The sequence below is a fragment of the Macaca mulatta genome, chromosome 7 (genome assembly GCF_049350105.2).
Source record: "Macaca mulatta isolate MMU2019108-1 chromosome 7, T2T-MMU8v2.0, whole genome shotgun sequence".
Taxonomy (NCBI): domain Eukaryota; kingdom Metazoa; phylum Chordata; class Mammalia; order Primates; family Cercopithecidae; genus Macaca; species Macaca mulatta.
The window spans coordinates 179,084,292-179,105,715 of NC_133412.1; the positions used below are offsets into that span (position 1 = coordinate 179,084,292).

The window sequence follows — 21,424 nt, forward strand, 5'->3', positions numbered from 1 at the left end:
CTTCTTTGGAGAGTACAAGCCACTATAAGCCTTGGTGACTTCCACCTGGTGTTAAGCCTGTAAGGCCCAAGAATGCAAGAGTGATGGAGGCTTGGCATCTTCCCTCTAGATTTGAGAAATGTATGAGAAAGCCTAGGTGTCCAGACAGAAGCCTACTGGCAGCATGGAGCCCTCACAGAGAGCCTCTACTAGAGCGGTGCCAAAGGGAATGTGGGGTTGAACCCCCATATAATGTCCCCACCAGGACACTGCGTAGTGGAGCTGTAGGAAAGTGGCCACTGTCCTCCAGATGCCAGGATGGTAGATCCACTGGCAGCTTGCACCCTGAATCTGGGAAATCTGCAGGCACTCAACTTTATCCTGTGAGAAAATCCACAGTGGATATATCCTCCAAAGCCACAGGGGTAGAGTTGTCCAAGGCCTTGGGAGCCCACCCCCTGCACCAGTGTGCCCTGGGTATGGGCCTTGAAGTCAAAGGAGATTACTTTGGAGCTTTAAGATTTAATGACTGCCCTGCCAGATATCTGACCTGTATGGGGCATATAGATCCTTTTTTTTTGCCAACTTCTCCCTTTTGGAATGGGCTTGTTTACCCCAATGTCTGCACTCTCATTGTATTTTGGGAGTCAATAATTTGTCTTTGATTTCATAGGCTGATAGGTGGAAGGGAGTCATCTTCAGATGAGACGTGAATCTTGGGAATTTTGGGATGATTCTGGAATGAGGTAAGGCTTTGGGGGACTTTTGAGAAGGCATGATTGTATTTTGCAAAGTGAGAAGGACATGAGATTTGGGGGGCCAGGGGTGGAAGGATATGATTTATATGTTTGTCCCCTCTGAATCTCATGTTGAAATATAATTCCTAGTGTTGGAGGTGGGGCCTGGTAGGAGGTGATTAGATCATGAGGGCAGATCCCTCATGTATGATTTCGCATCATCCCCTTGGTGATGAGTGAGTTCTCCCCCAGTGAGCTCACATACAATCTAGTTGTTTGAGTCTGGGACTCCCCTCAGCCTCTTGCTGCCATTCTTGCCATGTGACATACCTGCTCTTCTGTTATGATTGCAAGTTTTGTGAGGTCCTCTCCAGAAGCAGATGCTGGTGCCAGGCTTCCTATACAGCCTGCAGAACTGTGAGCCGATTCAACCTCTTTCCTTTATAAGTTACCCAGCCTCATGTATTTCTTTACAGTAATGCAAATGGACAAACACAGGTGGCTCAAGATACCCCTCATCTTCTCCTTTGTCATCATATGGCTTACTTCCATGTGTGTCTGGGTCCTCTCCTCTCATGAGGACACCAGTGTTTAGACTTGGGACCCATCCAAAATTTAGTATGGTGTCATCTCAAGTCCTTACCCTAATTTGTGAAGACTCCATTTCTAAATACAGTCACATTCTGAGGTTCCAGGTGGGCATACATTTGGCCAGGGAGATGCCATCAGCCTGCCACATCAGCCTATGCAGGTACATTTGCATACAGCTTAGGGTTGACCTTTCCATGGAAGTATTACATCCCCCTCTGGACTCTGGTTTCACACGTTTTGGAATGCTTCTTCACCTTGTCCAGCAGAATGAGTCTCTTTTCATTTTTCAGTATTTTTGTCTCTCTTCTTTGGACTGAATTAAAAAGAATTGATGTATTTTATTGATGCTTCTTTAAGTGTTCAGTTCCTTCTCATGTCTGCTGCAATCTGTTATTAAACTTGAGTAATATTTTTCTCTTTCTTTTCTTTTTAATAAAATAGAGATGGGGTTTCACCATGTTGCCCAGGCTGGTCTCCAACTCTTGGAATCAAGTGATGCCTCCTTTTTGGCCTCCCAAAGTGCAAGGATTACAGGCATGAGCCACTGTGCCTGGCCAAATGATGTTTTTCATTTCAGAATCATACTTTCAGTTGTAGAATTTTCATTTGGTTCTTGTAAATATTTTCAGTTTTTTAGAGAGATTCCCCATCTAGTCACTCATTACAACTATATTTTCCTTTAAGTCTTTGAACATATTTAACATAACTTCTTTAAAGTCCTTGTCTGATAACTGAGTCTGCATCTAGGTCATCTTGGCATTGATCTCCATTGACCCCTTTTTCTTTTGACTATGGATCACCTTTTCATATTTCTTTGCATACATGGTAATTTTGGATGTGCACTCGATGTTGTTGATAACATGTGGTACTGACGTTGGATTTTTCATTCTTCCTTAGCAGAGCATTGATTGTGTTTTTCAATGTTAGGAAGCAGTTAGCTTGAGTTGACTCAGACCCCAAAGTCTGTCTGCCCGGCAGTTGTCAGTAGCTGGAATCTCAGTTCTCTCAACCTTACAGGTATTGTTTTCTGCTGGGCCCTTTGGAGTTTTCCCTACCCATGCACACCTAAGGGATCAGCCAGAGGTTTCCATGGAGTTTACCTGCAGATTGTGGGGTTTCCCTTCAGTGATCTTCTCCTTTATGGACATCTTCTCTTCATTTCCAGCTGCTCTGAAAATGCAGCCCTGCATCCCAATCCTCAGCAGGAGGGCTGCAGTTTCCTGCTTGAACTCTAGCTGCACGTGTTACATGCGCTGGGGTGTGACTTCAGACAAATATTTCAAGGAATAATCCTTACCGGTGTTTGTCTACTTTTGGTCATGTTCCAGTGCCTGCAATTGGTGTGTGTGTGTTGTGTGTGCTTACAGTTTTTCCAGTGTTTGTAATTGCCATCTGCCGAAGGACTGGTCTGATATTAGCTGCTCCAGCATTATTGGAATCAGAACGACTTTCTCTCATGTGGTTTTTCATTTTCATTTCCCTGTTGACTAGTGTGGTTCAACATCTTTTCAAATGTTTAGTGGCTATTTGGATATCTTCTGTAAAACATCTGTTAAATTCTCTTTCCTATTCCTCTATTGAATATTTGAATTTTTTGGGTTGGTTTACAGATATCTTCTCTATATTATGGATCTGTTTCTGTCAGTTAGTTATATATGTTTATAGGAAACGTTGAGAAAAACTGAAATGGACCAAAAGATTACTAGGTGCCTTCAATGGAAAGCAAGGCATCGTCTTGTACACTCTTCCAGGTTATTTCATTCTATGGAGCTCTGCATCTTTTATTTTCTTTGAACTATTTTACAACTCTATAAGCCAGGAGTCCCCAACCCCTGGGTCATGCACTGGAACCGGTTCGTGGCCTGTTAGGACCTGGGCCACATAGCAGGAGGAGAGGGGTGAGTGAGCATTACTGTCTGAGCTCCACCTCCTGTCAGATCAGTGGCAGTATTAGATTATCATAGCAGCGAACACTATTGCAAACTGCAGATTCATGTGATCTACGTTGTACACTCCTTATGAGACCCTAATGCCTAATGATGTGAGATGGAACAGCCTTGTCCCCAAGCCATCCCCCGATCCTGGTCTGTGGAAAAATTGTCGTCCATGGAACCGGTTCCTGGTGCCAAAAAGTTGGGGACCACTGCTCGAAGCTGTAGATAATTGATAGCGATGCAAAAACTCTTTGAATTGGTAGAAATTCAAGTTCTCATCTTTGGAAGGACAATGGATTCCTCCTCACCTCCCAGGGAAAAGGGCAATTTTGCATCTATTTATGAACTCCTTTTAGCATTCCTTAATCAATTATATAAGTGTAGTCATTTGAATTCCTCTTTGAACTGGTTGTAGCACCTTAATTAATGAGATAAAGAGCATGTCTGAAATGTGTCATCATGTTTATGTGAGTCATGATCATAATATTTTTTTAAAATGATCTTTTAACTCACTGCGATTTCTTCTTCCCCATGGCCCCACCCAGCCTCAGTATCCAGGAAACTTAGTGTTCTGTTGCCCCGGAGGGCAGGACACCAGGTGTTGACGAGCAGATGTGAGGTTGGTGCAACTTGTCCCCACAGCTCTGCTTCAACCAGTGCCCTGGGAACGCCTCCCAGCCCCACACCTGTCCTGTTGGCCCAGGCGAGCTCCGTGCCATGTGGCATCTCTGCTGGTGGCCACCTGGTGAGTATGTGTTGAATAGAGAACTGTGCAGCCCCTTCACAGAGCTTCCAGGGCTTCTGTGCTCTCCAAACCTGTCTGGGCTCAAGGGACCTTCTCAGGGTGTGATGTGTTGGTGGCTGTGTTGAGCCCTTGTCCCTGAGGGTGGGAGTCAGGCAAGGACAATGTTCTGGACTCAAGGAGGAGGTGTGGGGTGCGTGAAAGGAACAGGAGCTTTGGGGTCAGAAATGCGGGTTCCAGCCTGGCATTGTCCCCATGAGCATGGGCTGCAGCCTCCCCAAGGCCTCAGTTTCTACAATGGTGAGAGAGTGTCAGAGACCGCAGCATGTATTTGATAAGCATCAGGGATGGCAGGGGTCTAGGTGTGGCCAGCCCTTCTGAATACTGAGGGTGTGACCTTGGTCGTACCACTGACCTTGACGATTGTGAAAGAAAAATAAAATCTGAGTACTCCAAACTCATTTTGCCCCAAAGAAAAGCTGAGCTTGGAAGCTGAGTCATAGAAAAAATAATAATAAAAAAAGAACAAAAGTCATGCGTTTCCTCTTGTTTCTAAACTGATAGCAGCAGCAGGTAGGCCGGGTGTCCCCAGGTGGCCTCCCTCACCCTGACAATATAAATTAACAGCCCGGTCTTCATGGCATGGGGCAAAATGAGACAAGAAATCGTCCCTCCTGCCCCTGAGAAAAATGCATATTTGACGTCTTCTACTCTGTTTATTTTCTTATCAAGTGGAGATTCTCTGAGCACAAGGCGAACGAGTAATTGCTTCCTCTACCCCTCCTTTTCATGCAACGTGGGGGCTCAGTGAGCTCTAATCAAAGCCTCACAAGAATGTGACCCTCCCATCTTGATTTTTTCTCCTTTATCTTTCCCCTCTTCCAGCTTTTCCCCTTTTCAATATTGAAGGAGGACACAGTGTGACTCCACCTGGGGTCAGGTGTGGGGTGGTCCCTGACCGTGGTAGTCCAGGTTTCCTGGGAGACGGGCAGACGTGGGTGCTGAGGGGAAGAGGCCGGTGCAGTCGCAGGACAGGAGAGAGCATGTCCATTGTGCTGAGCGGGCTGGGAGGGATCCACAGAGAAGACGGTGTGGCTCAGCAGCCAGCACTGGGGACGGGAACGTGGGTGGAGGGCCTGGCACATGGAGCGGCTCAAGGCGAGAGAACTGTGACCCGCCCGGGGAGCCCGTGCCTGAGCGTTCTGGGTGGGTGCTGGGGTTGCAAATGTGTGTATCCCTGCATGAAGCCCGTGTAAGTACACATATGTGTCACATGGCCCCTGTGTGTGGCAGGCATTGTCGCGTGGCCCCCACGCGTGGTAGGCATGTGCAGCCTGAGTACCATGCCAGACTGGGCTTTCTGTCTCCTCCAGGCCCAGCCCTGCCATGTGAGCAGGGAGCTTGGCCATGGGACTGATGTTCCGTCTCCTCCAGGCCTGGCCCTGGCCTGCCATGTTAGCAGGGAGCTTGGCCTTGGGAATGGTGAGCACAGGTGTGACTGTGCCGGGCCCTACTGGCTGGGCTCGGTGGGGACACCACACCCCTTGCTGGGTGTGGGTAGCAGAAAGGTCGAGGTGCCCTCTGGGAGGTGGTCGGGCAGCGCCAGGGTCGGGAGCATATTGGGAGATGGGTGTTCAGCTAGGTTCCTTCCCTGTGCAGTGGCTCAGCTGAAACCAGCCTGAGCCAGCTCCCAGGCCTCAACCCAGCTTGTCCTGGAAGCCCTGCCCCATGCAGAGTGACCAGGGCAGGCAGCACCGTGCCCAGCAGGAGGAGAAACTGCATCCATGTAGGCAAGAGGAGAAGCCCTGGGGGTCCATGTAGTGACGGGGCCAGAGAGGGCCGCGTGGGCAGTGCGTGTGGCCGCAGGAGGCGGGGGCCGTGTGCAGGGAGCCCCCGAGGTGCAGCTCGACCAGCCTCCTCCGGACTCTGCTTCCCACCGGGCGCAGGACGTGCGTGAACACAGGAAGGCTGCTCCCATCACAAAGTACAAGACTTAAAAAAGATATTTTATTGTCATCAAAAACAAGAAACATTAAAGACAATTAATGAGCTTTAGAAAATTTAAAAGAAGACAGAAGCTACCAAAGCTGAAATCGTGGCACCTCCTTCCAGTGAGCCCGGGAGTCCTCCCTGACGGCCGAGGCAGGCGCTTGCCGCGCTCCCGCTCGTGCCTCCCTTCCTGTCTGCAGACTCTGCGTGACATTCACCGAACGGCGTGACGCGGGCAGCAGAGCGTGGGAGCCTCTGTCCAGCAGTCGTGGCCGGCAGCCCCGCTCTCCCCAGGCTGCGGGCACCCTCTTTGCCGTCTCGCCTCCAGCTCATGCCCCAGAGTGGCTGCTTGTTCCTGCTGCACGTGACTTGGGGCTGGACTTAAGCCTCTGTGATGAGTTCCGCCGTGTTCACGCTCCTGGCTCTCCTGGTGTCCCTCCACCTCTCTCCCCGGTGCTCCTGGGCCTCCTCTGTCCTCAGGACCCACCAAGGCTGAGTCTTGCCTGCCTGGGACCTGGTCACCAGGCCTCCTCTGGCAGACCTGTCTGGGCAGATGCTCACCCCTTCCTTGGACTATCCTCACCCTTGCCCTGTAGGGCTCCTGTAGCGACCCGTGTCCCGGGCTCTTCTCTGAGTGATCTCGGCTGAGTGGAGTGGGTGGGAGGTGGCTGTGTCCTGGGCCTGGTCCCTCCTCTCCCAGTGCAGACTCTGGGGCTGGCTGTCCCTGTGGGTCGAGTTCCACCCGAGAATCCAGCAGCGTGGGCCGGCAGCCAAGGGGTGGTGCTGGCACCGCGACCCTGTTCCATGAGAGGCTTCTTCCCAGGAGCCGGAGAGCAGCGTGCTTGGCTTGAAATAAGAACAACCTCATTCCTCATGTCAGTTCCCAGGAGTGCCCAGAATGGAGGCGGCTGGCTGCGGGCTGGGAGGAAGGCCATCTGACTGAGCCTTCGCAGCTCTCCGAAGCCTCCCCAGCAGGGCCTGATGGTGCTGTGGCTTCTCCGCCTTGGTGGCTGATGCTCCCAGTCACCATGTGGAAACCACACCTGTGTTCAGGAGGCTGGCGTGGACGGGGTGGCTCTAGGGCCAGCTCCTGCCTGGGTGGGCGCCTGGTATGCCGGCCGCTGCCTCCTTTTGTGTGAGCACCTGGCGGGCTGGAGGGCAGGGATGTCCTGCTGAGGGGACACCTGGCCCCCAGTGGCCTGCATGCACCAAGCAGTGGAGGTCTGGGGTAGACCTGCTATGCACAGTGTCTGGAAGGGGGGCTTGTCTGGTATGGCAGGGTCAGAGGGCAACTGCTAGGCCAGAGAGCCATGGGGTTGAGGGTGGTGAGGTCAGGGGTCAGGCGTGGCCTGGGTGTTGGCTGAGCATTGCCCACGGCTCCTGTTTGGGGTCTGGGTGGCCCTGGACACCCCACAGAGGGTGGCCCTAGGGTCCCTGCCCAATCATGTTCCTGTAGTCAGGGACGATGGTCTGCTTCAGGTCCACCACCGAGGAGAAGATCCACTTCACCTGTAGGCAAGGCACAGCACAGGAGTGAGTGAGGCCACGGCCCTGCCCCCGAGGCCCACCCACCCCTCAGACTACCAAAGTCATTGCCCTGCCCCCGAGGCCCACCCACCCCTAGGCCACCCAGGCCACAGCCCTGCCCCTAAGGCACATCCGCCCTTCAGGCCACCCAGGTGCCAGGGCCTCACCATTGCCTGCTCTGAGGCTTAGACATGGAGAGCAGAGCCAGGGCATCAATAGCACGTGGACAGCACAGAAGACAGCGTCAGGGACATGTGGGGACAGTGTGGGTGACAGCATCAGGGATAGATGTGGACAGCACAGAAGACAGCATCAGGGACAGGTGGGGACAGTGTGGGGGACAGTGTCAGGGACAGATGGGGACAGCATGGGGGACAGTGTCAGAGACAGGTGAGGACAGTGTGGAGGAGAGTGTCAGGGACAGGTGGGGACAGCATGGGGGACAGTGTCAGGGAGAGGTGGGGACAGTGTGGAGGACGGCATCAGGGACAGTGTACGGGACAGTGTTGCATACAGGAGGGAACAGCATGGGGGATAGTGTCAGGGATTGTAGGAGACACAGTGAGAGAGTGTCAGGGACAGGTGGAGACCATGAGGGGGACAGGTGGGGACAACGTGGGGGACAGTGTTGGGGATAGGAAGGGACAGGAGAAAATAGCATGGGGGTCATTGTTGGGAATTGGGGACAGCATGGGGGACAGTGTTGGGGACAGCTGGGGACAGCATGGGGGACAGTGTAGGGGACAGGTGGGGACAGGAGACAGCATGGGGGATAGTGTTGGGGACAGTTGGAGATAGTGTGGGGGACAGTGTCAGGGACAGATGGGGACAGCGTGGGGGACAGTGTTAGGGACAGGAGGGGACAGCATGGGGGACAGTGTTAGGGACAGGTGGGGACAGCGTGGGGGACGGTGTCAGGGACAGATGGGGACAGCATGTGGGACAGTGTTGGGGACAGGTGGGACAGCGTGGGGGACAGTGTTGGGGACAGGAGGAGACAGCATGGTGGACAGTGTCGGGGACAGGTGGGTCAGCGTGGGGTCAGTGTCAGGGACAGGTTGGGACATGGTGGGGGACAGTGTCGGGGCCAGGAGGGAACAGCGTGGGGGATAGTATCAGGGATTGTAGGGGACAGAGTGGAAGACAGTGTCAGGGACAGGTGGAGACCATGAGGGGGACAGGTGGGGACAGCACAGGGGACAGTGTCAGGGATAGGAGGGGAAATGAGTAAACAGCATGGGGGTCATTGTTGGGGATTGGGGATGGCATGGGGAACAGTGTTGGGGACAGGTGGGGACAGCATAGAGGACAGTGTTGGGGACTGGTGGGGACAGCATGGGGGACAGTGTCGGGATAGGAGGGGACAGGAGTAAACAGCATGGGGGGTCATTGTTGGGGATTGGGGATGGCATGGGGGACAGTGTTGGGGATAGGTGGGGACAGCATGGAGGACAGTGTTGGGGACTGGTGGGGACAGCATGGGGGACAGTATAGGGGAGAGGTGGGGATAGTGTAGGGGACAGTGTCAGGTACAGGAGGGGACAGTGTGGGGGACAGTGTCAGGGACAGGTGGGGACAGTGTGGGGGACAGTGTTGGACTGGTAGGTACAGTCCAGGAGATAGTGTTGGGGACAGGTGGGGACCGCATGGGGGCAGTGTCAGGGACAGGTGAGGACAGCGTGGGGGACAGTGTCAGGGACAGGTGGGGACAGCATGGAGGACAGTGTCAGGGAGAGGTGGGGACAGTGTGAGGGATGGTGTTGGGGACAGGTGGGTAGAGTGTGGGGGACAGTGTGAGGGACAGTGTTGGGGACAGTGGGGACAGCTTGGGGGACAGTGTCAGGGACAGGTGGGGACAGCATGGGGGACAGTATCAGGAACAGGAGGAGAGAGCATGGTGGACAGGTTTGTCCACCTACAGGAGGGGACAGCATGGGGAATAGTGCCAAGGACTGTAGGGGACAGAGTGGGGGACAGTGTCAGGGATAGGTGGAGAATGTGTGGGGGACAGTGTTGGGGACAGATGGGGACAGCATGGGGGACAGTGTCAGGAATGGGGAACAGCATGGGGCACAGTGTCAGGAACATGTGGCGACAGCCTGGAGGACACTGTTGGACAGGTGGGGACAGCGTGGGGGACAGTGCCAGGGACCGTTTGTGAGACAGTGGGGGACAGCGTCAGGGACAGGTGGGGACAGCCTGGGGGAGAGTGTCAGGGACAGTTTGTGACAGCATGGGGGACAGCGTCAGGGACAGTTTGTGACAGCATGGGGGACAGTGCCAGGGACAGTTTGTGACAGCATGGGGGACAGTGTCAGGGACAGTTTGTGACAGCATGGGGGACAGTGTCAGGGACAGTTTGTGATAGCATGGGGGACAGTGCCAGGGACAGTTTGAGAGACTGGGGGACAGTGCCAGGGACAGTTTGAGAGACTGGGGGACAGTGCCAGGGACAGTTTGTGACAGCATGGGGGACAGTGTCAGGGACAGTTTGTGACAGCATGGGGGACAGTGCCAGGGACAGTTTGAGAGACTGGGGGACAGTGCCAGGGACAGTTTGAGAGACTGGGGGACAGTGCCAGGGACAGTTTGTGACAGCATGGGGGACAGTGCCAGGGACAGTTTGTGACAGCATGGGGGACAGTGTCAGGGACAGCTGGGGACAGCATCAGGGACAGCTGGGAACAGCATGGGGGACAGTGTCAGGGACATGTGGAGACAGCCTGGGGGACACTGTTGGACAGGTGGGGACTACGTGGGGGACAGTGTCAGGGACAGTTTGTGACAGCATGGGGGACAGTGTCAGGGACAGCTGGGGACAACGTGCGCCGACCTTGAAGAAGGTGACGGTGGCACTGTAGCACACGCTTAGCAGGAAGAGTGTGATGAAGATGGTGATGGTCGTCCACAGCCCGTCCAGCTCCCCGTCCTGCGCCTCCACACAGCTCTCCTCCAGTTGCAGCTCTGGACAGGAAGGGGGTGGTCAGTGCCGTGTCCCGCTGGGCTCGGGCCTCTGGGGGCGATTCCCTCTGTGGCGGGGCCCAGGATGTAGGGCCCGGCCGGGATGGGCCAACAGTGTCCTGAGGTCAGCTCCCCGCAGCTGCCCGCCCTGTGCACCAGCTTCGGCCCCGGGGCTCCGCCGGACACCCGGCCCTAGATAGCGACCCGGCCCTCAGCAGGGCCCACTCCCCGTCTCCCGTGTCCCTCCCTGAGGCCCAGAGGGCAGGAGGATGGTGAAGCCCACCCCTCAGGTGACCCCAGCTGCAGGGAAGGGCGGTACTGGGAAGTGGGCCAGAGCCAGGGACGCGATGTGGCGTGGGTTCCCCTGTGTGTGGGGGCCTGTGTGTGTGCGGCGGCTGCAGGGGCTCCGCTGTGAGAGGAGGGCTGGGTTTGTGTGAGCTGGTCAGCATGTGGACAAGCTGCTGAGTGGCTCGTGGGCCTTGAGGTGCTGCGTGGGGCTCGTGGGGGCCTGTGTCCGCGGAGTGTTCACGTGTGCGGGGACCTTGCTGTGGTGGGTGCTGTGCAGGTTGCCTGTGTGAGGCTCTGTGCGAGGCGTGCGCACGTGTGTGTGTGTGTGTGGTGGCTGTGTGGTCGGCCAACTTCAGTGCCGGGTTTAATGGGTCTGGGCTGAGTGTGTGTGTGTGGGCATCTGGACCAGTCCCTCCACAGGGCCCGAGAGTGCATGTCCCCAGGAGTCGGTTATGTCCCCATGTGGGTGTGAGGCTGGGCAGGGCTGCCAGGGGTTAGTGCCGTGGGGGCAGATGGGTGAGGGAGGGCCTGTCCCTACGCACATGGACTAGGTATGCACCCGAGTGGGCAGGGGGTCTGAGGACAGGGAGCTCACAGATCAGGACAGTCTCCTACAGAGGCGGGGGCTGTGTGCCTGTCCCCAGGGGGCTCTTAGGCTTCTGGTGGCCCAGCCCAGGGCAGCTGCTGCTGGAAGGAGGGCCTCACTGGCAAAGCCCCCAGCCCCACCGAGGGCGGCCCCTGGCTGAGCCCCACCCTAGGTGGCCCAGGCACACGTGCACAGCCTGGGCCAGTGTGGGGTCAGTGGGACCCGCTGTGCCTCCCTCCTGCCCCTCAGGCCTCAGACTCAGCCTGTCCCGCGGAAAGAACCATCAGAGTCTCGCAGGGGCCCAGGGCAGCGCTGGGTGCTTTATTTCCATGCCGGGCACCTGGGAAGTATGTACACGGGGTGCGGGCCAAGCATCCTCGCGCCACCCCGAGAGCCCGGGGGGCGGGGGCTTGCCGGGTGTCGCACTCATTTACCCGGAGACACGGAGAGGCTCTTCTGGGTGTAGTGGTTGTGCAGAGCCTCATGCATCACGGAGCATGAGAAGGTGTTCCCCTGCTGCCACCTGCTCTTGTCCACGATGAGCTTGCTGTAGAGGAAGTAGGAGCCGTCGGAGTCCAGTACGGGCGGGGTGGTCTTGTAGGTGTTCTCCGGCTGCCCGTTGCTCTCCCACTCCACGGCGATGTCGCTGGGGTAGAAGCCTGTGACCAGGCAGGTCAGGCTGACCTGGTTCTTGGTCAGCTCCTCCTGGGGCGGGGGCAGGATGTACACCTGCGGCTCTCGGGGCTGCCCTGTAGGGACAGAGGTTGGCACAGCGGTCACTCCCAGGGCAGAGGGTGGGCCGAGCCGGCCTCTGTCCACGTGGCCCTCGGGCCCCGCGGGTCCCACCTTTGGCTTTGGAGATGGTTTTCTCGATGGGGGCCGGGAGGCCTTTGTTGGAGACCTTGCACGTGTACTCCTTGCCGTTCAGCCAGTCCTGGTGTGTGACGGTGAGGACGCTGACCACGCGGTACGTGCTGTTGAACTGCCTCTCCCGTGGCTTCGTCTGGGCATGATGCACCTCCGCGCCGTCCACGTACCAGTTGAACTGGACCTCGGGGTCTTCCTGGCTCACGTCCACCACCACGCATGTGACCTCAGGGGTCCGGGAGATCATGAGGGTGTCCTTGGGTTTTGGGGGGAAGAGGAAGACTGACGGTCCCCCCAGGAGTTCAGGTGCTGAGGAAGAGATGGAGGTGGGCATGTCAGCACCCAGGCGGGGCCTGTCCCTGGACACAGGCCACTCTAGGGCACTTGTCCCACCTTGAGCTGGAGGGCGAGGCCTGGGCTGGCTTACCTGGGCATGGTGGGCATGGGGGAGTTGTGTCACCACATGGGGGTGTGAACTCTGCAGAGAGAAGATTGGGAGTTACTGGGATGTGGGAGGCGAGAAGGTGTCTGAGCTGAGGGAGTGGAGTTTGGCCTTTGGGGTGGGCTTAGGTCAGGGCAGGGTCCTCCCAGATATGGCTCTTGGCAGGTCTGAGCCCAGCACCAGCCCCTATGTGTGCAGAGCCTGGGGTAGGGGCATCCAGCCTGTGCCTGCTCGGAGTCTGGTGGAAAAAGCCAGAAGACTGTCTCCCTGAGCATGAGTGGGGTGGGCAGAGGCCTCTGGGTGAGGAGACAGACGGGGCCTGCCCTGCTGCCCTGGGCTGGGGCTGCACAGCCAGGGTTTGTCCAGGCAGGAGGGCCGAGCATGGCTTCCAGCAGACACTCCCCCTCCCTCGCTGGCCTCTCACCAACTCTCTTGTCCACCTTGGTGTTGCTGGGCTCATGAACGACGTTGCAGACGTAGGTCTGGGTGCCCAAGCTGCTGGAGGGCACGGTCACCACGCTGCTGAGGGAGTAGAGCCCTGAGGACTGTAGGACAGCCGGGAAGGTGTGCACGCCGCTGGTCAGGGCGCCTGAGTTCCACGACACGGTCACAGGTTCGGGGAAGTAGTCCTTGACCAGGCAGCCCAGGGCCGCTGTGCTCTGGGAGGTGCTCCTGGAGCAGGACGCCAGGGGGAAGACCGATGGGCCCTTGGTGGAGGCTGCAAGAGACGTGGCGCCATGTGACTGCGGTGTGGGACAGAGCTGGGCCCAGGGCGCAGAGGCCCCTCCGTTCTTGTCTCTCAGCGAGGGTCCAGTGTCTGGGCTCACGGGCATTGGGTGTGCACCTGGCTGGTGCCACCTGCCTCACCTTGGCCCCCTCCCTGCCCTAAAGGCAAGGTCAGGCCCAGCCTGCCCCAGAAGGCTTGCAGGAGTGGCGGCCCTGCGGTGCCCTTCTGCAGGCACCCCTGCAGCCTAGGAGGCGGGGCTGGGCAGCCGGGTTAGTGCTCTGTGTCTGCAGGGAGTCAGCACAGCCCAGGGCCTCTAGCTTGGCCTCGGCTCTGGCCATCGGTGCCACCTCAGGAACGGCTCATGCCCGTCGGCCCCACTCCAGCCTTTTATGGGTGCCTGGCTTGACCAGTGGCCACTGTTCTCAGATGGCTTCTCGTGGGTCCCCCGACCCCCCTGCAGCCCCTGACCCTGCCGCCCCAGCGTGGCCCTCCCCTAGTGAGTGGGCCTGACTTGCCCAGGGCCCTGGTCATAGCCTGCCCTCTGCCCTCCAGGGCGCTGTTTTTCTGTGCAGCAGAGGGGCCAGACACTGCATAGGGTCGGCACCCTCAGCCCCAGGGCCCCGGAACCTCCTGCCTTGGAATAGCCCCCGGGAGCCCCCTCCTCAGCATCTCCCCCCTTTCCCCTTAGCCCCAGTGTGCACCAGCCCAGGTCAGGGCCCTGAGTGCATCGATGCCCCCTGCCTCCCCAGTGTCCTCCATTACTTCCGGAGGCTGAGTCACCACACCCTCACCCTCCCAGCCCTGGCCTGGCCTTCTCAGCCACCAGCCCACCTCCTCCCTCTCCAGAGCTTCCCCTGGCAAGGTCCCTGCTGGGCTCAGCCCAGTCCCCCCGGCACAGTTACGAGCCTTGCCTTGCACCTGCCCTTGGCCCTCCCCACCCTGCATGGCGCCAGGACCCTCAGGCCACAGGGAGGCCCCATGTCTCTGCCGCTGGCCCAGTGGCCCTGGAGTCCCACGGCAGGTCAGGTGTGCCCTGACCTCTGAGGAAGCTAAGTGCCCTGCCCCCAGCCAGGCCATCCCCTCTGCTCAGCCCCAGGGCCCTGCTCACTACCCCTTCCCCTCACCTGCACCACAGGCTCTGGCCGACTCTGCCCAGGCTGTGAACGGGACCCTCTGGCTCCCCTGTGCTGGTACACTGCCCTGCACCACCTCCACTCAGCTTCATTGTGCTGGTGGCCCTGGCTGCTGGCAGCCTGTCTTGTTCCTTCTGGAGCGCCAGCCTCAGAGGCCTTCCTGCCCAGGGTCCACTGGGGCCAGCCCTGGTCTCAGCACACGTTCCCCTGCATCCAGACCTGCCCCTGCCTGTAAGCTGAGCCCTGAGCCCTGGAATGCCTTCCCTTCTCCATCCTAGCTCACCCAGGTGCTCAGTGGGATGGGCTCACACCCGCTTCCCTGCACCAGGAGGCTGCACTGTGCTTTCACCAGCCCTCAGCTGTCGGCTGCCAGCAACTGCCCAGCCCCTTCCAAAGTGTAGGAACTGAGTGCTGCCTCCCACCGGCCTGCTGCCTCCCACCGGCCTGCTCACCTGTGGCTGCTGTGTCCTGAGCTGTAGTGCCTGTTCCCTGCTTGTTCTGCCTCCCACCGCCCTGCTCACCTGCAGCGGGTCTGCCCTTGTCCCCAGAGCTCCAGGAACTGCCGCCTGGTCCTCCTGCCCCCACCTGTCCCTGTTCAGCTGCATCTGCTCTGCCCTGGTCCTCTGAGCTCCAGTGCCTGCCCCTTGCTTCTCCTGCTTCCCACCAGCCCCTGCTCACGTGCGTGTGATCTGCCTTGGCTCTCTGAGCTCCAGGGGCTGCCCACCTGCTCCCTCTGCTTCCCACCGGCCCTGCTCACCTGCAGCTGCTCTGTCCTGGCTCCCTGAGGGTGAGCCTCAGTTCTGCTCACCTGATGCTCTCCCCTTGTCCCCTGAGCTCCAGGAGCTAACCCCTACTTGTTCTACCTCCCACAAGGACCTGCTCACCTGCGGCTGCTCTGCCTGGTCCCCTGAGTTCCGGGGCCTTCCCCCTGCTCATCCTGCCCGCCACTGGCCCCTGTTCACCTTCAGATGCCCTCCCCTGCTCCCCTGAGCTCCAGAAGCTGTCCCCTGCTCCTCCTGTCTCCCACCTGCCCTGCTCACCTGAGGCTGCTCTGCCCTGGCTCCCTGAGCTCTAGGAGCTGCCTCCTGCTTGTCCTGCCTCCCACCTGCTCTGCTCACCTGAGGCTGCTCTGTCCTGATTCCCTGAGCTCCAGGGGCTGCCCCCTGCTCATCTTGCCTCTCACCAGCCCTTGCTCACCTAGCAGCTGCTGTGCCCTGCTCACCTGAGCTCCAGGGGCTGCCCCTGCTTGCCCATCTCCCACTGAACCCTTCTCATCTGTGACTGCTCTGCCCTGGTTCCCTGAGCTCCAGGGGCTGCCCCCTGCGCGTCCTCCCTCCCACCTGCCCCTCCTCAACTGCAGCTGCTCTGCCCTGGTCCCCTGAGCTCCAAGAGCTGCTCCCTACTTGTCCTGCCTCCCACCAGCCCCTGTTCACCTTCAGATGCCCTCCCCTGGTCCCCTGAGCTCCAGGTGCTGCCTCCTGCTCCTCCTGCCTCCCACCAGCCCCTGCTCACCTGCGGCTGCTCTGCCCTGGTTCCCTGATCTCCAGGAGCCGCTCCCTGCTTGCCCATCTCCCACTGAACCCTTCTCATCTGCGACTGCTCTGCCCTGGCTCTATGAGCTCCAGGGGCTTCCCCCTGCACATCCTGTCCCCCCACCGGCCCCTGTTCACCTTCAGATGCTCTGTCCTGGTCTCCTGAGCTCCAGAAGCTGCCTCCTGCTCCTCCTGCCCCCACCTGCCCTGTGCACCTGCGGCTGCTCGACCAACTGTTCAGTGGGATGGGCTCACACCCACTTCCCTGCACCAGGAGGCTGCACTGTGCTTTCACCAGCCCTCAGCTGTCAGCTGCCAGCAACTGCCTAGATCCTGCCAAAGTGTAGGGGCTGAGTGCTGCCTCCCACCGGCCTGCTCACCTGTGGCGGCTGTACCCTGAGCTCTAGTGTCTGTCCCCTGCTGGTCCTGCCTCCCACTGGCCCTACGCATCTGCAGCGGGTCTACCTGGTCCCCAGAGCTCCAGGAGCTGCCACCTGCTCCTCCTGCCCCCGACCTGCACCTGTTCACCTGCGGCTGCTCTGTCCTGGTCCTCTGAGCTCCAGTGCCTGTCCCTTGCTCTTCCTGCCCCTGCTCACGTGCGGGTGATCTGCCTTGGCTCTCTGAGCTCCAGGGGCTACCCACCTCCTCCTCCTGCTTCCCACCGGCCCTGCTCACCTGCAGCTGCTCTGTCCTGGCTTCCTGAGGCTGAGCCTTAGTCCTGCTCACCTTCCGATGCTCTTGCCTTGTCCCCTGAGCTCCTGGGGCTGCCCCCTGCTCATTCTGCCTCCTACCTACCCCTCCTCACCTGAGGCTGCTGTGCCCTGGTGCTCTGAGCTCCAGGGGCTGCCCCCTGCTCTTCCTGCCTCCCACCAGACCCTGCTCACCTGCAGATGATCTGTCCTGGTCCCCTGAGCTCCAGGGGCTGCCCCCTGCTCGTCCTGCCTCCCACTGGCCCTGTTCACCTTCGGATGCTCTCCCCTGGTCCCCTGAGCTCCAGGAGATGGCCCTGTTCCTCCTGTCTCCCACCTGCCCTGCCCACCTGAGGCTGCTGTGCCCTGGTCCCCTGAGCTCTAGGGGCTGCCCCCTCCTTGTCCTACCTCCCACTTGGCCCTCCTCACCTGCGGCTGCCCTCCACTGGTCCCCTGAGCTCTAGAAGATGCCCCTTGCTCCTCCTGTCTCCCACCTGCCCTGCTCACCTGAGGCTACTCTGCCCCGGCTCCCTGAGCTCCTGGAGCTGACCCCTGCGTGTCCTGCCTCCCACCAGCCCCTGTTCACCTGAGGCTGCTCTGCCCTGGTTCTCTGAGCTCCAGAGGCTGCTGCCTGCTTGCCCATCTCCCACTGAGCCCTTCTCACCTGCGACGGCTCTGCCCTGGCTCTATGAGCTCCAGGGGCTTCCCCCTGCTCATCCTGTCCCCCCCACCGGCCCCTGTCATCTTCGGCTGCTCGGTCCTGGTCCCCTGGGCTCCAGGAGCTGCCCCCAGCTCCTCCTGCCCCCACCAGCCCCTGCTCACCTGCGGCTGCTCGGTCCTGGTCCCCTGAGCTCCGATGCCTGCCCCCTGCTCATTCTACCCTCCCTCAACCCGGGGCAGCAACGTCACTCAGGCCACTGTTGCCCCCTGCCTGTCCTGGCACCGTCTGTCCAGGTTTGGGCCCTTTTTTCTGGCTTCATTTTTGTTTTTGCGGCATTTGGCTTGTTCCCTACGCTGTGGAGCACCCCGTGTCCAGTCAGGTCTCCCCAGCAGAGCCCCTTGCCCTTGCCCATGTCCCCCTCCTGGATGAGCTCCTGGATCCTCCCGTCCCGGCACTGCTCCTGCTCTGGAAGCCTCTCCTGAACCCCAGCTCCTCAGTGGCCTCTGCTCTGCTGGGTCAGCTCCCGGAACCCACAGAGCCTCAGCCCCTTTCCTCGCCCCAGGCCTGCTGTGCTCTGGGCCTTTCTGGGCCTCCCTGGGCTCTTCCCTCCTCCCGCCCATGCACTCAGCACAGCTCTCCGCTCCTCTCCGCTGCTGACCACAGCCCTGCTCCCCGCCAGCAGGTGCCCCAGCCCCGTCAGCTGGCTCTGAGCCCAGCCCCTGTCCATCCCCTGTCCCTGCCTCTGCCTCTGGGCTCCTTCACTTCCACCCTCCTGTCCTGCTGCCACATCACCCTCCCTGCTCTGCTCCCGGCTCACCTGCTGTCCTTGGTCCTGGCTGAGAAGAGGGCCCCACGGCCAGCACTGCTGACCCTGCCCTGGGCTCCGGTGCTGCTGCCGGCCTGGACAACCCCTCCCTGGGGCCTCTCCTCCTCCCTCGCTCTGCTGCCTCCTCAGCTCAAGTCGGTCCTGGCCATCCTAGCATCGCCCCACGGCCGGCTCTGCCGCATCCCGTCATGTTCCTCGTGATCCCAGCCCGGTGGTCCTGGAGGCCTCCGTCAGCCTCTAGTGCGTCCTGCCCTGTTGGCTGGGAAGCACCTGCCCGCGGGCCCCGTCGTCTGGCACTGGATGGACATCGGTGCCTGAAGCCTGCCCACCTCCCCCATGCTGGCTCCGCTTGGGCCTCCATGTGGGGCCGGCCTCGCCCCAGCGTCTCCCCAGCCCCTTGCAGCCTGTTCGGCAGCTCAGGTCCAGGAGACCCACGGCTGCCCCCAGGCTCTGTCCTTCTCCTCCCAAGCCTGTGCTCCTGCCCTGTGCTGACCCCACTCATCGAGGTGGGGGTCCCAGCCCTTCCTGCTCCGTCATGGTACATGTGGGCGGCCCCGCCCCCTCTGTCAGCCGCTATTTGTCTTCCTAGGAAAACACAGCTCAGGTCCCAGGTCCCCAGAGGTGGGAACTCCACCCCTGCACCCTGCAAAGACTAAGAACAGGATTGAAACCGGGGGCACCGCTTACTTCCTGAAGTTCCCTTTTCTTCTGGTGGTTTGTGTGTCAGAGGGCGAGGGGGAGTCCAGACACAGCCGAGGCTGCCTCCTGGGTGTGTGGGGATGGGGGTGGTGGGTGCCCCCATACTCACGGGAGAAGGTGGGGAGCCTGGACCTTGTGCGCTGCTCTTTTCTCTGTCCCTGATTCCCTGGGGCTGGACTGAGACTGGCTAGGATCATGCCCATTCCGCCCATGGTCTCAGCCTCTTAATACCTGGGCCTCCTACCTGAGCCTTCTGGCCCCCACTGGGCCCTGGTGGGGCCTGCTTTTGCCTGGGCGTCTCTCCAGGTGGCCCTCACTCATGGTGCAGGGAGGGGAGTGTCAGCCCATCCCGCTGAGCAGCTGGCAATGGCAAGCTGGGACGGAGAAGGGAAGGCGCTCCAGGGCTCAGGGCTGAGCTCACAGGCAGGGGTGGGTCGGGCTGCAGGGGAAACGTGTGCTTGAGGCCGGGAGGGTCCCAGGGCTGGTTCGAGTGGACCTTGGGCAGGAAGGCCCCTGAGGCTGGCGCTCCAGAAGGATCAAGATGGACTGCCAGGAACCAGGGCCACCAGCTCTGCTCCTAGGGACCGAGGGGACATGGGACAGGTGGGTGAACACACTGAAGCTGAGGTGGTGCAGGGCAGTGTACCAGCAGAGGGGAGTCAGAGGGGCCCATTCAGGGCCTGGGCAGAGTCAGCCAGAGCCTTTGGTGCAGGTGAGGGGAAGACGTAGTAAGCAGGGACCTGGGACTGAGCAGAGGGGATGGCCTGGCTAGGGGCAGGGCACTCAGCTTCCTCAGAGGCCAGGGCACACCCGAGTTGCAGTGGGACTCCAGGGCCACTGGGCCAGCAGTAGAGAGAGAAATGGGGTCTCCCTGGGGCCTGGGGGTGCTGGTATCATGCAAAGTGGGGAGGGCCAAGGGCAGGTGCAAGGGTCCCATCTGTGCTGGGGAGCCTGGACTGAGTTCAGCAGGGACCTTGCCAGGCGGAATCTCTGGAGAGAGGGAGGAGCTGGGCAAGGGTTGACTTGGAGGTGGGAGGTAGCAGGGGACGGGTTGAAGCCAGAGGGAGTGGGAAGACCAAAAGCCTGAGGAGGTGTCGCACAGGAAGTGTCCAGAATGGAACAGGAAGCATCCAGCATGGAACAGGAAGCATCCAGCATGGAACAGGAAGCATCCAGCATGGAACAGGAAGCATCCAGAATGAAACAGGAAGCATCCAGCATGGAACAGGAAGCATCCAGCATGGAACAGGAAGCATCTAGCATGGAACAGGAAGCATCCAGCATGGAACAGGAAGCATCCAGCATAGAACAGGAAGCATCTAGAATGGAACAGGAAGCATCTAGAATGGACACTTGCGAGGGGAAATCATGTCCCCCCAACTAAGTGTGCTCTCCACAAGGACCCAGCTCACCCTTGTGATCCTGCTGGATCCCCGAGCTCGCACCAGCCGTGCCCTCAGAGAGAATGTCTAGGAGGCAGGTGGAGGTGCACATGTGGGTCCCTGGGGAAATCCATCCTCCGGCCATGTGCTCCCAGTTGGCTCCCAGCCTCCGGCTCTGGCTTCACACCATGGAACTCATTATGGGCTTAACCTCCCAGACTGGGGGAGGATGGAGTGAGGGGCCCCACACTGCCCATGGCACACCCAGAGGGCTGGGGAGACTGTGCTGGGCTAGGGCAGGGAGTTCTCGTGCAGCCTGTGGGGCTGGCGGCTCAGGACAACACCTGTATCTGTTAGCTGTGTCCCTGGCAACACAGCACCCCAGACTGCGTGGCTGAAACAACAGAAGTTTATTCCGTCCTGCTTCTGGAGGCCAGGCATCTGGGATGGAGGCCTCGGTGAGGCTGACTCCTCTGTGTGACAGGAGACTCTGTCCCAGGCTCTCTCCTGGCTGCTGGGCGTTCCCGGCCATCTCTGCCGCTCCTGGCTTGTGGGAGCAGTGCCATCTTCACAGGGCGTTCTCCCCACGTGCTGTCTGTGCCCAGATTCCCCCTTTTGATGAGGACAGCAGTCATATCAGATCAGAGGCTCGCCCTACTCCAGGGTGACCTCATCTGAACTTGATTGCACTTGCAAAGACTCTGTTTCCAAACAAGGTCACATTCTGAGGTCCTGGGGGTTAGGACTTCAACACATGAATTTATAGGGGAACACATTTTAACCCGTGAGAGTTTGCCCTCCGCTCCCCCATGATCACGTCCTTCTCACATGCAAAATCCCTGCATCCCATAGCAACACCTCCAAGATGGCTAACCCCTTCCAGCACCAACTCTTCGTCCACAATCTCGGCTGAATATCACCTGCATCAAGTGTGGGAGAAACCCAGGGTGAGATGAGGAGAGAAACCATGCAGTGGTGGAGAGTCTCCTGTCCCCTCCGGCCCCGGTGAGTCTGTGTGTACTGTGTGGGTGTGTCTGGGGATCCACCTGCTCCCCCATCTACCTGCTCATTTTCCCCAGGCTGTGGGCATTTGGGGCAGGGGCCTCAGTGCCCGTCCTGCTCTCTCCCAGTT

At 59.3% G+C, this 21,424-nt stretch overlaps 1 gene segment (V, D, J or C); it reads right to left on the reverse strand.

Annotated features, from left to right (window-relative positions):
* Positions 1–5,968: 5,968 nt before the first annotated feature.
* Positions 5,969–16,836, reverse strand: LOC708891 (immunoglobulin heavy constant gamma 4-like). The segment is given in 7 exon segments: positions 5,969–7,481; positions 10,333–10,463; positions 11,769–12,083; positions 12,181–12,510; positions 12,629–12,679; positions 13,068–13,361; positions 16,416–16,836. Coding segments are annotated over 7 exon segments (1,275 nt in total).
* Positions 16,837–21,424: the final 4,588 nt, after the last annotated feature.